The sequence below is a fragment of the Lepidochelys kempii genome, chromosome 5, assembly GCF_965140265.1.
Source record: "Lepidochelys kempii isolate rLepKem1 chromosome 5, rLepKem1.hap2, whole genome shotgun sequence".
In the NCBI taxonomy this organism is placed as follows: Eukaryota; Metazoa; Chordata; order Testudines; family Cheloniidae; genus Lepidochelys; species Lepidochelys kempii.
In genome coordinates, this window is record NC_133260.1 from 47,332,878 (window position 1) to 47,348,706 (window position 15,829).

General features: G+C 47.7%; 1 protein-coding gene across 4 annotated transcripts in view; it reads right to left on the reverse strand.

Moving 5' to 3' along the window:
* Positions 1–15,829, reverse strand: part of IQGAP2 (IQ motif containing GTPase activating protein 2) — a 229,954-nt gene that overhangs the window by 49,326 nt on the left and 164,799 nt on the right. For all 4 annotated transcript variants that reach the window (XM_073344187.1, XM_073344188.1, XM_073344186.1 and 1 more), the window contains 3 exons: positions 3,977–4,141; positions 1,379–1,521; positions 207–377 (listed from right to left, as the gene is read on the reverse strand). In XM_073344187.1, the coding sequence (XP_073200288.1) occupies positions 207–377; positions 1,379–1,521; positions 3,977–4,141 (479 nt within the window). The remainder of the gene's footprint in view (positions 1–206; positions 378–1,378; positions 1,522–3,976; positions 4,142–15,829) is intronic.

Sequence of the window (15,829 nt, forward strand, 5' to 3'; positions counted from 1 at the left end):
CACACAAAGCATTTCTTTCAATAAGCGCATGGACTTGTGTTTGTACAACAATTCAGTTCTGTAAACAACAAATGCCACAAGAAGCCCTTTCTGCCAAAGAAGGCAGGAAAAAACAACACCCCCCCAAAGATCATGCAGTCTGTCACATGTAAAAAGCTACCACCACCCAGAAGAAGTGACCCTGCCTTTATATTACACAGCAATACCTGTATTTTGATCACAGATGGTTCCTGTTTTTGAAGGAATCCTTTTCTCTCCTCATAACTTTTTCTGACTAGGAATCCCCTTGCTAGGGCTTGCAGCTGAACAATCAGGTTTTCATTAGCAAGCCACAGCTGCTCTCGATTGTATTCTGCTGTAACTTGCCCAACAATAGTCTGGTAAGAGATCATGTAAAAAGTGTTTAATAAGCAATTAACCAAAAGCTGAAGGCAAACCATTTCAGAGTCTGGATTCCATTCTCTCCATCCACACTCATTATGAAAACCCCTTCAATTTACTCCCCACATTTTTAACCACTCACAAAACCGAGAACCACCATGTTATTACCATCATTTGTTTAAAGGAGGATCGAACTCCCTTCAGATCACATCATCAAAAAGCTGAAAGGACTGGTTTCAACCATTACAAAGCTTTTCATACCAGGGGGCAGAGGTCTTTGCTTTTGCAATACTGCCAACCCCTGCTAACTCAAGAGTGAGATGCCAGGAGTCTAAAAATGGAACCCATACATCTGTGTAAAAATGCTTACTTTAGGGATTTCTAAGTTTCAGAATGATTTGAAAAAAAATTCTTCTGAAACCAGTCAGGACGTGAGGAATCCTGCTGGAGTATCACGTGTACAGTAGTGGTTTGCATAGGTACAGCTAAATGCAGTCTAGTAACATGAAACAGCACATATCAGTGTAGCAACAGAGTGTAGGCCAGCTTAAAAGTGGCCCCGATTCAAGAAAGCCTTTATGGATGTGGATAAGGGCTTTCATGATTTGTGGGGCCTATGTAACGTACAATATGCAACACAGTACTATAACTGACAGAGCATAATTACATACACTTGGAAGATTATTCAAAAGCAGATTTAAGGGTACTTATGATTATATGATACGGGCCAAAGTAAGGTGCTTTATACTATATGTGAGTTGTCAGCCCCTTTCTAAGGGTTTGATTAAATAAACAGATTAAGTTCTACTGTATTTGAGGAAATGAACAGCCTAAACCAAAGTCCAATTAGAGAATTCCCTCTTTTCCCTTGTATTTTTAAGGTTCTAAAAATCTTAACATAACCACTTCCTTTGTATTCAACAGTGCTAAAGCACTCACTTCTGTGTTTATGTTGCAGTTGTATGCATTAGTCATTTTGAACATTTTAGCACTCTACCTGTATTTCTTCACCGGTTAGCCAAGAAGTTTTTGGTATAAACCCTTCAGGCAGAACAAAGGTACTCTCTCCAGTTTCCACATTATAATAATAACCATATCTGCTCTTCATTATAAGTTTGAGCCATGGACCTTCACTAGAATCTAAAACCAATATATGTATACTGTTAGTGTACATTTAGGAGCCTTAATACATTTCTCCCCTTCCCCTCCACCTTTCCTCCCTGCAAAAGAATGTTTTCAATTATTTTACATACATGAAAGTCAGCACAAATTGATCTACCCTAAACTAGAAAAATTTTGCAAAAATATCCTGCTATATTCACAATGGCTCAGTTCCAATGGTGTGGATAACAGTGAGGAGCATAGTAGAGACTGGCCACCAGCTGGAATGGGCATTTTCAAAAACTGTCTTATCCATCTCTACTCAGAGTTGACCTAGTCAACATGGTACTTAAAATGCTGGCAGCAGTCAGTCTATATACTAAGGCTGCTACCATTGCCAACACTGGTGGATATGAAGCAGTGTTAGCAATGACTGGAAGCTTTTGCAACATTTCAGGTGTAGGTTGGACCTTATAGGCTCACAGTATACACCACAGGAATGCAGGTTATCATTCTTCTGAGCACCATCAGCTGAGAGAGAGACAGGAAGAGTCTTGAGTAAGTTTCCCTATGGACTGTGCCAAGATTACTCCTGGGGAAATTCTGTGCCACCCCGATGAGCTCCCCACACCTAGAATCCTACCCCACGGTATAGGTGCTAGAACTAGGGGTGCTGGGGTTGCTGCCACACTCCCTGGGTTGAATTGGTTGCCATCATATACAGGGTTTACAGTTTGCTTCAATGGCTCTCAGCACCCTCACTATACAAATTATTTTAGTACCCCTGCCCAACGGCACCCCAGCCAGCTATACACGGATCCCCACCTCCCCAAGCCCCACCTCCCCCAGCATCCAGGCCCCCCCCTACTCAGCCCCCCACATCAAGACCTCCCCACAACAACCCCCTTCACCTGGACCCCCTGCAGAGTCCCATTGTCCCTGCATACGGAACACCCCAATGAGCCTGTGCATCCAGATCCCCCACTGAGTTGCTCACACCCAGATTATCCCACACAGAACCCTCTCTCCGCACACCAGGATCCCATGCCCCCCACAAAGCCCTTCCACACTTGGATCTTGCCAGATTGAGCCTGCCTGTTCCCACCCGGTGTAGCTGGCACAGAGGGGCAGGGCCCTGGGGTATTTCTGGGTTAGGCTGTCTTAGCCTCACCACTGCATCCATGACCTGTAGCAGTGGTTCTCAAACTTTTCTGCTGGTGACTCCTTTCACACAGCAAGCCTCTGAGTGTGACCCCCCCTTTAAATATATATAAAAAAAGTGTTCTTAATTTATAACACCATTATAAATGCCGGAAGCAAAGTGGGGTTTGGGGTGGAGCTGGACAGCTCGCGACCCCCCATGTGATATCTTTGCAACCCCCAAGAGGTCCTGACTCCCAGTTTGAGAACCCCTGTCCTGGAGGGATGGTGGGGGGCAGGGTGATCTCTCACCTCTGTACAGCCTGTGCTCCCCACTGCCATCCTGGGGCCTCCATGTTCATTTATTAATAAATAAAATTTGAAGAATTTGAAAATAGTGTGTGCAGAATTTTTATTTTTTTGGCACAGAATTTCCACAGGAGTACAAGAGAACTATACCACAAATTGTCTTATGTGCTGAAATAATCATGTCTATGCTGGAAAAAGGCATTGTCACAACATGTTAATGTGTTAACTAACATGATGTTAACCTAGACTTGGCATACAGAATAAACGACTGTTTCTTATTTAAAGCCATCAGCTGGTCATGGCTAACATGAATACCCCGGAATAGCTGACGCTACTTTAAATGTTTGTCCTCCTTTACACTGAGGGCCAGATTCTGTCCCCAGCTGCAGCTCCTGTACAGTGCTCTGGTATTGCATCGAGGCCATAAAATGGGCTGCAATGGCCTTAGGAGTTCACCCAACCCAGGAGCCGCATAGGTCTAATATATGCGGCCGAAGCCTTCCTCTCACAGTTGCTGGTGTAAGGTTGTGCTGGGGGTGGGAAAGGGAGTAGAGCTGTTAGGCTCCATACTGTGGCTATTCTGGGCTGTGGAGTAGCCTATAGGGAGCTACGGAGAAGCTACCATATATTAGAGCAGCCCCGGAAGATGCTTTGGCCCCAGCCAAGACCAGAATCTGGGAAATGGAGAGATGGCTTAAGACATGTATGCACCCCTCAATCTTCTGTGCTGTGCTCTGAGTAAGGCACAGCACAGAATTTAGCCTGGAGCATTTAACATTGTGTTAGATAATGCATTTCTGATTAAGTTTCCTAGTATAAATAAGTGCTAAGAGAAACCTTAAAATTCAAAACTGGAGATTTAGATAGCCTTTGACAAATAAGGGGGGGGGGGGGATCTCAGTTTCTTCCAACTCTCCCTTAATTTACAGAGAGAATTAAAAGTTACAGTATATAAATATTTATATACATTTGCACTATATATAAATATAAACATTTTACACTAATCCTTCAAAGCTTTTACAGTACTACAGAGATTTGGTTTTACCTTCTTTGGTTTTTAAATTCTTGGCTTCTAAAAGGTTCTTGTAATAGGTTTCAGCACATTCTGGAACAACTCTTAAACCAAACTTAGGAGACTGCAATATATCCAGGACCGGTTGCGAATCATGCTTTTCCAAACACTGGTTAATCATTGAGGTTCCAAGAGCCACTAAACAACAAAATTGCATTTCAATGTCAGGCATTTTATATTTTACAAACATACAAATACAGTTCTACATTTCAGTGATCTAGAGAATGCACTTTCCTGTTGGTGTTTTTGGAAACTATATACATGATGTACCACCATCCCTTGTATCTTTTTGCAATCTACTCTCTTAAGTGAGAGATTTGTAAATGCAACTATTTCAGATAGTAAACTCAGGACGTACAATGCCAGTGCACTTTCTAGTCTGTATAATGTATATCACAATGCTGCAAAGATACCTTGCCCAGCACTGGAAGTGTAGTTAGGAATAAGTTAATATTGATTGCGAAATCGGGGGACAAAGTCTGGCTGCTTTGTTGAAGACAGTCATGCAGCACTAGATAAACCTAGCAGCTGTGTGCAACTGACTTTTTGCAAAAGTTTGAAATTTCTCATCTGAAATAAAATGAAAAATTTGTATCCCATAAAGTGTCATTTTCCATGGAATTTCAGCTATAGCAAAGCCTACAAAGACGTTAAGAGGTAGATTCACTTAAGCTTTCAAGTTTATGACAGTTACAGACACACCAGTCCATGCTTCAATGTTTATCATGGCATTCCCAAATAGTTAAATTCAAGATACATGCAAAGCAGCATGTGTGAGCAAATCTATTCCTATGCCGCCACATATATTATGTTGACCCAAATTTCAGAGGCCATTAATCTGGAGGAGAAGTGAGTGATTGACACCAACTCCCTTGTTGCCTGCCACAACTTGTGCATTAGACTGAAGTAGCATATTCAATTTTCTTAACTTGCACACATGTCCTGCTCAAAGCTGAAGTAGGATATTCCCCTCCCCTGCCCTTTTTCTGCATACATACTTCTACCCCAAACAAAGCTGACCCAGGAGGGATTTGCAGTGTCAGAGCTAACAGTTTACAGGATGGAGAAAATAATCCCCCAACAAGACATCTCTCCAAGTCAGCAAGTGAAAATATGGTAAACTGAAAGACTGCTTTTTTGTAAACTTGATATATATAAAAACAAAACAAAAACAAACATAGAAAAGGGCCATATAAAGGGTATAAAGAAATTTAGGCTAGGAAGGAGAAAGAGGTTCATTGTCACTCTGAAAACAAGTAAGTATTCGGTTGAGAGCAGGCAAAGTGTATGCAAGACAACACAGAAACCCACAGCAAGATTAGACACACCCAACCTTTCCACCAGGTATGAGCCCACTGTTTGTCTAAATTTAAAAGAAACTGACCTATGCATGGCACACAGACCCTTCCAAGACTAGAGATGATCATGCCTAGCCTGCCATGCCGCCACTGACGGGCATCAGAACGTCAGCAATGAGAAGACAGAAAATCCAAACAGCAACAGCAGTAGCTTGGTACAGAAGGTACTACTGCAGCTGCTGTTCTCTGAGCACTGGAAGTGGAGGCCCTACCAATACGTCAAGATGCGGGCTTCCCTCCACCCGTAGCCTTTTGGCTACCATTCCTCATCTGAGCCTGTGTCCCTCTCACTGTCATTGATGTTTTCTGGGAACTGTCCTTGTGTACGTAAGCTGACACAAATCTTCTCCAACAAAAACAGCAACACTGGTCTCTGTAGCCAGGCTTGTCCTCAGTACGGGGTTTACAATGGTGTTGCTGGTGCCATGGCACAGGCTCCAAAGGGCACCAAGCCGGCCCACTCTCAGGGCAGGGTGGGACGGGACGGGATGGGGGGACGGGAGCACCCCCACAACTCCAGCCCACAACCTCAGCCCCTGCCCTGACTCCTGCACCTCCTTCATGCCCCCCCACAACCGCATGCCCCGACTCCTGCACCCTCCCCCCCGACATCCCCACCTGCACCCCTCGCACCAAACAGGAGCTCCTGCACCCCCCTCCCCCACATCCCCACCTGCACCCCTTGCACTAAATGGGAGCTCCTGCACCCCCCTCCCCCACTTCCCCCCCTCGCACCAAACAGGAGCTCCTGCACTCCCCTCCCCCACATCCCCACCTGCACCCCTTGCACCAAATGGGAGCTCCTCCACCCCCCCTCCCCCACATCCCCACCTGCACCCCCTGCATCAAACAGGAGCTGCCCCAGGTAAGCGCTCCACACCCCAATCTCCTGCCCCAGCCCTGAACCCCCTCCTGCATCCTAACTCCTGGTGAGACCCTGCATCCCAACCCCAGGCTGCTCCTGCACCCTAACTTCCTCCCAGACCCTGCACCCCCAGCCCCCTCCCGCATCCTAAGTCCTGGCCAGACCCCACACCCCAAAATTACATTATTTAAAAAAAAAAAAAAAAAGTAAAGCGCTCTTATCTAAAGCGCTTTACAATAGTTAGCTAATGGTACAAACAATATTTGGAAAGATCATTAAGTGGTCTGCCGAGACCCTCGGCAATTATCAAGTGTCTGTGGAAAAATAAGTTAGACTACAGAAACAATCAAGGTACCTCATGTTATTTTCATTTACTTGCTATTACTTAGAGGAGGAGGATAAAGGGGAAAAAATGAAAAACAGGGGTTGGGGGGGAGAGAAGAGAGAATGTTCTTTTTCTTGGCTGGGTCCCAAGGAGGGGCCCCAAAAATGAAGCTGAGCACAGGGCCCCACTAACTCTAAATCCACCACTGGGGCTGACCCCTCCCCCCCACAGCTCCCCACGCCACAGCCAGGGGCCGACTCCTCCCTCGCCCTAGCTCCCTGCACAACTACCACTAACCCCCCCCCCGAAACTCCATTCTACCTGGGGCTGATCCCCCAAGCCCTGCTGCCTGCATCACCACCCCCACCCCCCCCCAAACACACATGTTCCTCCATGCCCCACTAGGGGCGTGCACCAGCCTTTTTTGGTAAACTGGGCATTTGTTCATTTGCTCTTGCCAACAGACGGGATAAATTCCCGTTTTTGTCAAAAAAGTCAGGATGGCCAGGACAGCTTAAAAAGGGAACTGTCCTGGCCAAACAGGGACGTATGGTCATCCTACCTCAGGCAAGTGGGTCCTGAGGGAGTCCGGCCAGGGCGGGGGACAGACCCTGACCTGGCTAATCACGCCACTCCTGAGAGTCCAGAGTGATTCCCCACCCTACCACTGGACCAGCCCCGGCTGCGCTGCCAGCTCAGCCTGGCAGACACTGTCACCTTCCAGCAGGGCGGATGAGTGTGGCCAGGAGGCAGAGTGTGAGGGGGGGCTGTTGGCCAGTAGGGGGGGGGGTCTCTTGAGGGGCAGTGAGGGGGGTCTGAGTGGGGTGCTGTGTAGTTGTAGTGGTGGGCTGTGGGGAAGTGCATTGGACAGTAGTGGTGAGGCGGGGGGGTTCTGGATGGGGGTGGTGGTGTGCAGGCTGCCGTGCATTTGTGGTGGAGGGTCTGTGTGGGGGGCTGGTGGGCATAGCAGTTCCAGGGGACGCTGAGCATAGGGAGTCGGGGGCTGTGTGACACAGCACGGGCCCACCCGCGAGGGGAAGGGGCATGCTGGCAGCACAGGGCTGGGCGGGCCAGTGTGCATCTGGCAACTGCTGGTTTGTATACAGTGCCCTTGCACTGGGCTGGTTGGAGCGGGGCCGGCCCCACCATGCTATGCCCCATTGCCCCTGGGCTGGCCCGTTGCTCTAGGGACCCACTTCCCCAAGCCATGCTCCTTTTCCCCCATCGAGGCCCACAAATATGTTTGGCGCCAGGCCCACAAAAGGTTAATCCGGCCCGGCTTGTCCTTGTCCCCAACTGCTTGGTTTAGTAGGTTAGGTACGGTACATTAACACTGTTCATTAGGAGTGCCTTGGTATGACAGGTAGCTGAGGCAGTTATACCATACTTTGAGACTGGCCCTCCTGCACCTAGCTATAGCACATTGACAGGGGGGCTGCTTCTGGAGAAATGATTCTGAACAAAGAGCTGCTGCTGCTCCTCCAACTCTTTAGAACAACAACAAAAAATTCTCCCTCTTGGGGACTGTTTTCATGGTAAGACTATGCTAAACAGCAAAACTTACCAATTCGAAGATAGCAAAAAAGTAGATTCCTAGGTATACCCCATAGTTCCTGTAGTATTTAGAATCTCAAATACTGGACTGGCCACCACCAGTGTTTTTTCCCCTGACCCTACAACTGGCTCAGATATACAAAATGCAGCAGTCCTATCACAGAATGAAACTGAACCTTTAAGAGGGCCAAAGATAGATGTGGACTCTCCCAAAACACAGGATTTCTGTGGCTGCTAGCAATGCATGTCAGGTATAAAAAAACCTGCTTTGCTAGTTCATGTCATAGGAGCAAAATGAACTGTGATTCAAGTTCACCCTGTGACTCTCCCGCTCACAAAAATAGAATAAAATGGTTTAAACTCAAGTCAATCCAAGCACCTGATGAAGTGTGGTGTGAATAGTAAAGCCCATTCCAACACTCTCCAAAATTGTCAATTTTTATAGGATATACAGTTTTATAAAAAGAGAATACACAAGTTCCACAAAGTTTTTTGTGAATGTGGACAGTTTCACGTGAGATGTCATGTTTGTCAAAATTATACCGTGAAATCAAAATATTTTACTACTCTTTCATCTATGTGGAAATCTGTAAACAAAATCACAAAACTAAGCTTACAAGACGTTCAAGACTTCTAAAAAAATGCCTGTTTCATTAGGTTTGTCACATCACTCAGTTCATTCTTCAATTTTATGCTGTTACCGACATCCTCCTTCCACCCGCTCTTCAAAAATAGATTCCTTTTCTACATAAATCCCTTTTACTGAAATTGTGTCAAACACTTCAGTTAAATTTTTGTTCAAAACAATGGCTAATATTACACTTTTAGTTTGCCTTTATTTTTTGCATGCCCTGTTCTTTAATTTGTTTGCCTTCTTAAAAAAGCCTCCCTGAGGTTTATGGGTCAAAATGAAAATTCTCAATGTGATTATAAGAAAATAGAGTTCAAGTCGAGATCATTTGATCTTAGTGGGTGTTAGCATCTTCAAACAAAGCACGCTTGCTCTAAAAGGGTCACATTCCTCGTGGGAAATTTGTAAACCCAAACATTTCTCATCAGAAAATTGACGACACTGAGTTGCCTTCGCAGGATATGGATATTATTTGTTCAACTGACTTCCTTTGTTCCATGCTGAGCAGTGGCCTTAATGACTTTTTTTTTAAAAAAAAGGTTACGTTTGTTTGTGACTTGCTAAAAAAATTATTGCTTGAAAATCCTGCTTTTTTGAATGCCAAAGCTCATGAACATTCAAGGTATGTATTTAATACAAACATAGTGCCATAAAACAAAACAGACTATGAAAAAGTCCATTATTGTATCTTTTTACCGGTTCCCACATAGTCCAAGCCTTGGTTAGTCAGATTTTTTATTGCATAATAATGCCTCTAGTATTATCTAGCAACGTGATATAATGTTGGTGTGTTAATTAGCACAGAACTAACTATATAACCTTTAGAACATCAATATTTATATTGCTCCTAAATGAGTAAACACAATCTTGTCTATTCCAGTCTCATTCTCTAATTTTTGCTTATCTTTGTTCACAATTTTAAAGATCCATTTTTCTTTGTGCATAGATTTTTCTTCATGTTTCTCATGCCTTCGCCTCACAGATTCATTAAAAGCACTTATCCCCATCAAAGAAGACATTAGAATTCCCAAGTGCAAGAATGTTCAGTGTGGGTAAATACATGCATTTGAGCCATTCTCAGACAATAAAAGCCAGATGCTTTTCACAGATGTTTGATCTGTTAAGGTTTCCTCCCAAGGTTTTAAGCACATCTGATTGATTAAATCAAGGCACTAGGTTCAGTTAATCTGAAAAACAATAGCAGCATCAAATTCAGCAACATTAGAGCTACACCTCTTCAGTAGCTAGCCATACATGTTCAATACTACAAAGATTTGTTTTATTCTATGCTTTCAACATCCAAGGAACATTTTAATTTAAGACAGTAGGTTGATCTTTAGCAAACAAAATACAACTACTGAAGGTGGAATCGAAAAAATTCAGTCATGGCAAGACATTTGATGACCACATATCAGCGGTAATTACAGTAAAAGCTGTTTTATCTGGCATGTTGGGAGAATGGGGGGTGCGAGTAAGTGAAAAATACAGGTTAACTAAGGGAGGGAGTTTGGGTGCAGGAGGGGGTGCAGGGCTGGCGCATGGGCTCTGGGACGGTGTTTGGATGAGGGAGGGGGCTTAGGGCAGCAGGTTGGGGTGCAGGGTGCTGGATCCAGGGGGGCGCTCACCTCAGGCAGCTCTCCGCAAGCGGCAACCTATCCCAGCTGCTCCTAGGCGGAGGCATGGCAGGTGTCTCCGTGTGCTGCCCCTGCCCCACTCACTAGCTTCACAGCTCCCACTGGCTGGGAACCACAGCCAATGGGAGCTGTGGGAGTGGTGCCTGTGGGCGCAGACAGCGTGCAGAGCTGCCTGCTGAGCCTCCGCCTAGGAGCAGCCGGGACAGGTCACTGCTTGCAGGGAGCTGCCCGAGGTGAGTGCCCCCCAGATTCAGCACCCCGCACCCCCACCTGCTGCCCTGAGCCCCTTCCCGCATCCAAACTCCCTTCCAGAGCCCATGCTCCAAACCCCCTCCCATGCCCCAACCGGACTATAAACCGGAATTTCAATGAAGATCAGAAATGCTGTTTTAGAGAGCTTTCCGGCTGGTGAAGTGCTGGATAAACCAGCTTTGACTGTATATTGTTGCCAATTAAATTTACAGGATACCTATTCTAAAACCTTTGCTCGTTGATCCTTTGCTTGGACTGGGAGCAAATTCCCAGGCATGTACAGCAATGGCTTGGACTCGTTTAAAGCTAATTTTTTCCCTCTCAAGTAAGGAGCAGCAGGTCAAGCTGGGGGCTGACTGCTAGTGATATCATTTCCAGGTCCCAAGACAGGCTGAAGGTAAAAGAAAGCTACTTTAGCATTTCATATAAGGACAGGGTAATTTACAATTTTATTTATACATTTTAGTTCGGAAATTCCTGTATATAAGAGTTTAGTAATCTGTTATTCTTTCTTGCTTGGCTCAGTGCTCCATTCTCATTATTGCATATAGTTGATCAGCATTTTATATGGTTTGATCTTTTCTGTTGCCTGAGGAAGGCTGCTTTATTTGAATAAGTAACAATATACAAGAGGTAAAGGAAAAAAAGGTGTTACCTACCTTTTCGTAACTGTTGTTCTTCGAGATGTGTTGCTCATGTCCATTCCATTCTAGGTATGCGCACACCCACAGAACCGTTCTTGGAATTTTGTCTCTCAGCACTATCCGTAGGGCTGGCAACTTCTTGCTGGCAACTCCAATAGGAGGGGTAGGAATGCAAGTAATGGAATGGACATGAGCAACATCTTGAAGAACAACAGTTACGAAAAGATAAGTAACCGTTTTTTCTTGAAGTGTTTGTTCATGTCGATTCCATTCTAAGTGACTCACAAGCAGTATCCCTGGAGGTGGGCTTGGAGTTCATGGTCGTGTGGCTTGCAGGACTGCTCTACTGAAGGCAGCATCACCCTGGGCTTGCTGGGTGATCGCGTAATGGAATGTGAACATATGGATGGATGACCAGGTCGCAGCACTGCAGATATCTTGAATCGGTATGTAGGTCAGGAAGGCAGCCGACGAGGCTTGTGCCCTGGTTGAATGGGCGGTTACAATTGCTGGTAGTGGCACTTTCATCTATTCATAGCAAAAATGGATACAGTCAGTGATCCATGATGAAATTCTCTGGGTGGATACAGGAAGGCCTTTCATCCTATCTGCCACCGTGATGAAGAGCTGGAGCTGCGTCAACTTATGGAATGACTTAGTCCTTTCGATATAAAAGGCTAGCACTCTCTCGATGTCCAGAGAGCGTAGTCTGCATTCCCCATCTGACTTATGAGGTTTTGAGAAGAAGACCGGTAAGTAAAAGTCCTTGTTGGTATGAAACTGCGAAACTACCTTGGTCAGGAAAACTGGGTGCAGCCGCAGCTGAACCTTGTCCTTGTAGACCACTGTGTAGGGCGGCTCCAAGGGGAGTGCTCTAATCTCAGAGATCCTATGAGCTGAAGTTATTGCCACCAGGAATGAGACCTTCCATGAGAGCAGAAGAAGGGAGCAAGAGGCCAACAGGATGACAGTGGGGCCCATGAGCCATGACAGTACATGGTTCAGGTCCCAAGGAGGATGGGATCATGGACCTGAGGATAGAGCCACTTTAGAAACTGGACCGTCATGAGCAAAGACTGACCTGCCCTGGAATGGAGGGTGGACGGCTGAAATGGTGGCCAAGTGGACTTTGATGGATGAAAGAGACAGGCCCAGGAGCTTGAGATGTAGAAGATAGTCCAGGATCGACTGCAGCAAGGGCTGTTCGGGCCGAAGACCTTTGTCCAAGGCCCGACAAGTAAACAGTTTGCATTTGGTCAGGTAGGTCGTCCTGGTGGAGGGTTTCCTGCTGCCCAACAGGGTCTATTGGACATAAGCAGAGCACTCCTGCTCCTCCACACTCAACTGTGCAGCAGCCAAGCCGTCAGGCGCAGCAGGGCTAGGTGCGGGTGCAGAAGCCTGCCATGGTTCTAGGAAAGCAGGCCCCGCCAGAGAGGTAGCTGCAGCAGAGCTGCCACCGAGAGGCCCAGCAGGGTGCCGAACCAGCGCGGGCGAGGCCACGCTGGGGCGATCAGAATGACCTTCGCCTTGTCCTGCTTGATCGTCACGAGGCCTCTGTGGATTAACGGCACTGGTGGAAAGGTGTACAGCAGAGCCCCCAACCACAGGAGCAAAAAGGGATTGGACAGGGAGCCTCTGTCGATCCTGCGAATCGAGTAGAATACACGGCACTCCCCTTTGCGGCCCTGGTCCTGTTCGTCATCCAACCCAAGTCTGAGGCATCGGAGACCATGGCCACCGATGGGACTAGAGCCACGAAAGGGACCCCACTTCGACACCGACCCATGGTTTAACCACCATTCCAGAGATGACTGTGCATGATCCGGCATCCTGACTATGCTGTCTAGATCATACCTGTTGGGGACATAGACTGACGCCAGCCATGCCTGCAGGGTTCTGAGGTGGAGCCATAGGTGCTGCACCACATGAGTACAGGCTGCCAAGTGGCCCAACAACCTCAGGCATGTGCGAGCAGTGGTGAGTGGGTGGGCGCTCACATGTGAGATCAGGTCGTCCATAGCCTGGAAACAGGCCTCCAGGAGGAAGGCTCTGGCCTGCATGGAGTCTAGTACCGCTCTGATGAATTCTATGCATTGCACCAGTGTCAGGATCAATTTCTTTTCGTTTATCAGCAGGCCCACATCATGACAGGTGGAATTTACCATATCGAGGCTCCTTTGCACCTGGTCCTGAGACCTACCCTTCATGAGCCAGTCAAGGAATGGATAGACCTAAAACACCCTGACACCTCAGGTAAGCAGCCACTGGGTGCCATGCACTTTGTAAATACCCTTGGGATCATTGAGAGTCCAAAGGGTAGCACCATGAATTGGAAATGGCATTGGCCCACCATGAAAGGAAGGAACCGTGTGCTGTTGGAAGATGGAGATATGAATGTTGAGGGCAGCTTACCAGTCTCCCAGATTCAGGGAGGGATGATAGAGGCTAGGGAGACCATGTGAAACTTCAACTTCTTGAGATTTGTTGAGGTGTCGCAGGTCCAGAATGGGTCTTAGGCCCCCTTTCGCTTTTGGGTTAGGAAATAGCAGGAGTAGAACCCTTTCCCTCTCATTTCTCTCAGCTGCCCCCAGCTGTAGGAGGTTCTCCATCTCCTGAACGAGGAGTTGCTTGTGAGAAGGGTCCCTGAAGAGGGATGGGGAAGAGGGGTGGCCGAGAACTGCAGGGTGTAGCCGAAAGATATTATACTGAGCACAATGGTGCAAGGTTAATTGTGACCATGCTGTCTGGAAGGGACGCAGGTGGTTGAGGAAAGAATAGGAAGGTGGATCCTGGAATTCTATTGAGGCGCTGTCCTTGAGTGCACCATCAAAGCGCCAGCCTGTGGCCCCATTGGTGTCTTGCACAGCCGAGTTGTTTCAGCAAACTAGAGAAAGAGGGGCGACAGCATTTACCCTTTCCCCTGGTCTCTTTCTTTTCTTTTGTCGACACTTTGCTGAGGAGGACCCCAGGACCTAGGGGCAGAGGGGCCCAGAATTGCTTCCTCACTGTCTGTGGCATGTGGAGGCCCAGCAAGTGCAGAATGGCAGGGCTCTTTAAAGCCATGCAGCCTCGCATCAGTCAGTTCCGAGAAAAGCCCAGTGCCCTCCAATGGAAGGTCCTGGATGGAGTACTGCATCTCCTGGGACAGACCTGAGGACTGTAGCCAGGAGCTGTGCCTCATTACCACCACTGAGGCAATGACTCTGATGGACAAATTGGCAGCATCCCAGGCCATCTGGAGGGAGCCCTTTACCACTGCCTTCCCTTCCAGGATTGTGGCAAACTCTTGGTCAAGGTCCTGTGGCAAAGCTTCCTTAAACTGGTTGAGGGAGTCCCGCAGATTAAAGTTATACTTCCCCAACAAGGCTTCGTGGTTGGACACCTGAAACTGGCCATTGAATAAATTTTCCTTCCAAAAAAGTCCAGTCTCTGGGCATCCTTACTCTTAGGTGTGGCACTCATCTGACCCTGCCTGTCCCTTTTGTTGGCTGCCAATACAACCAGTGACCCAGGGGGTGGGTGCATATAAACATATTCAAACCCCTTAGTGGAGACCATGTTTCTTTTCTGCCCATTTGGAAGTGGGCAGAATGGATGAGAGGCTTTGCCACTGCACCTTAGCAATCCTGAGAACCCCTTCATGGGCTGGCAGTGAGACCCGGGCTGCGACTGCAGCCAACAGCATGCCAAAGAGGGTGTCCGACTGCTCTGCCAGCTCCTCTGCCTCCAGTCTCGTGTCGGAAGCCACCCTTTTGCGTAGGGCCCAGTGCCCCTTAAAGTCATTGGGAGGGCTGGCATGGGAGGTGCCCACCACCGCCTCGTTTGGCAATGAAGACACCACGGGAGAGGGGCTGGGGCACCTTCCCACTCTGGGGATGGCTCCCTTGGCATTTGCACTTGCTCTTCCAACCCCATGTCAGAGTCTGCACAGTGTTCCAAGCCCGGTGCCAGTGGTACACGGCCCAAGGGTTCCAATAAGGTCATTGGGCTGGCCAATGGCCCAGCTGCCATGCGGCCCCCATAGGTGCCCTGCTGATCTCCAGAGCCGAAGAAGATCAGTGTTTCTTTGGCGAGGGGTTTAACTCCTGCTCCGACTCAGACCAGTCACCTTCTGGAGACCATGGTGGGGCTGGGGAGGCTTGAGTCTGGCGGGGGACCAGTGCCTGGAAGGCAGCAACCAACGCCTTTCCAAGGAACAGTGCTGGGGTGATGGGGACTCGTACCGTGGCAGTGAATGGTCTTGCACCAGTGAAGATCGATGCGTTGAGGGCCATCTAAGGGATGAGGACCTGTGCTGAGGCATTTGCAGGTGGGAGGCAGGCCGGTACCTGGAATACGGAGACTGGTGCCTTGAATCAGGTGATCCACATGAACACGGTGCCAGGGATCTGGGCCATCTGGCCGGTGATCAAGGCTGCAGAGTCGGGATTCATGGCTGCATAGCCAGGGAACTATGACTCTGCTCTGGGGACCTGCAGTGCTCCACTGTCCTTTGAAGTGGCCCCATGACTAGCTTGGTCTTGAGTTGAGGGACCTTAGCCACACCTGCTGCCAGGCATGGCA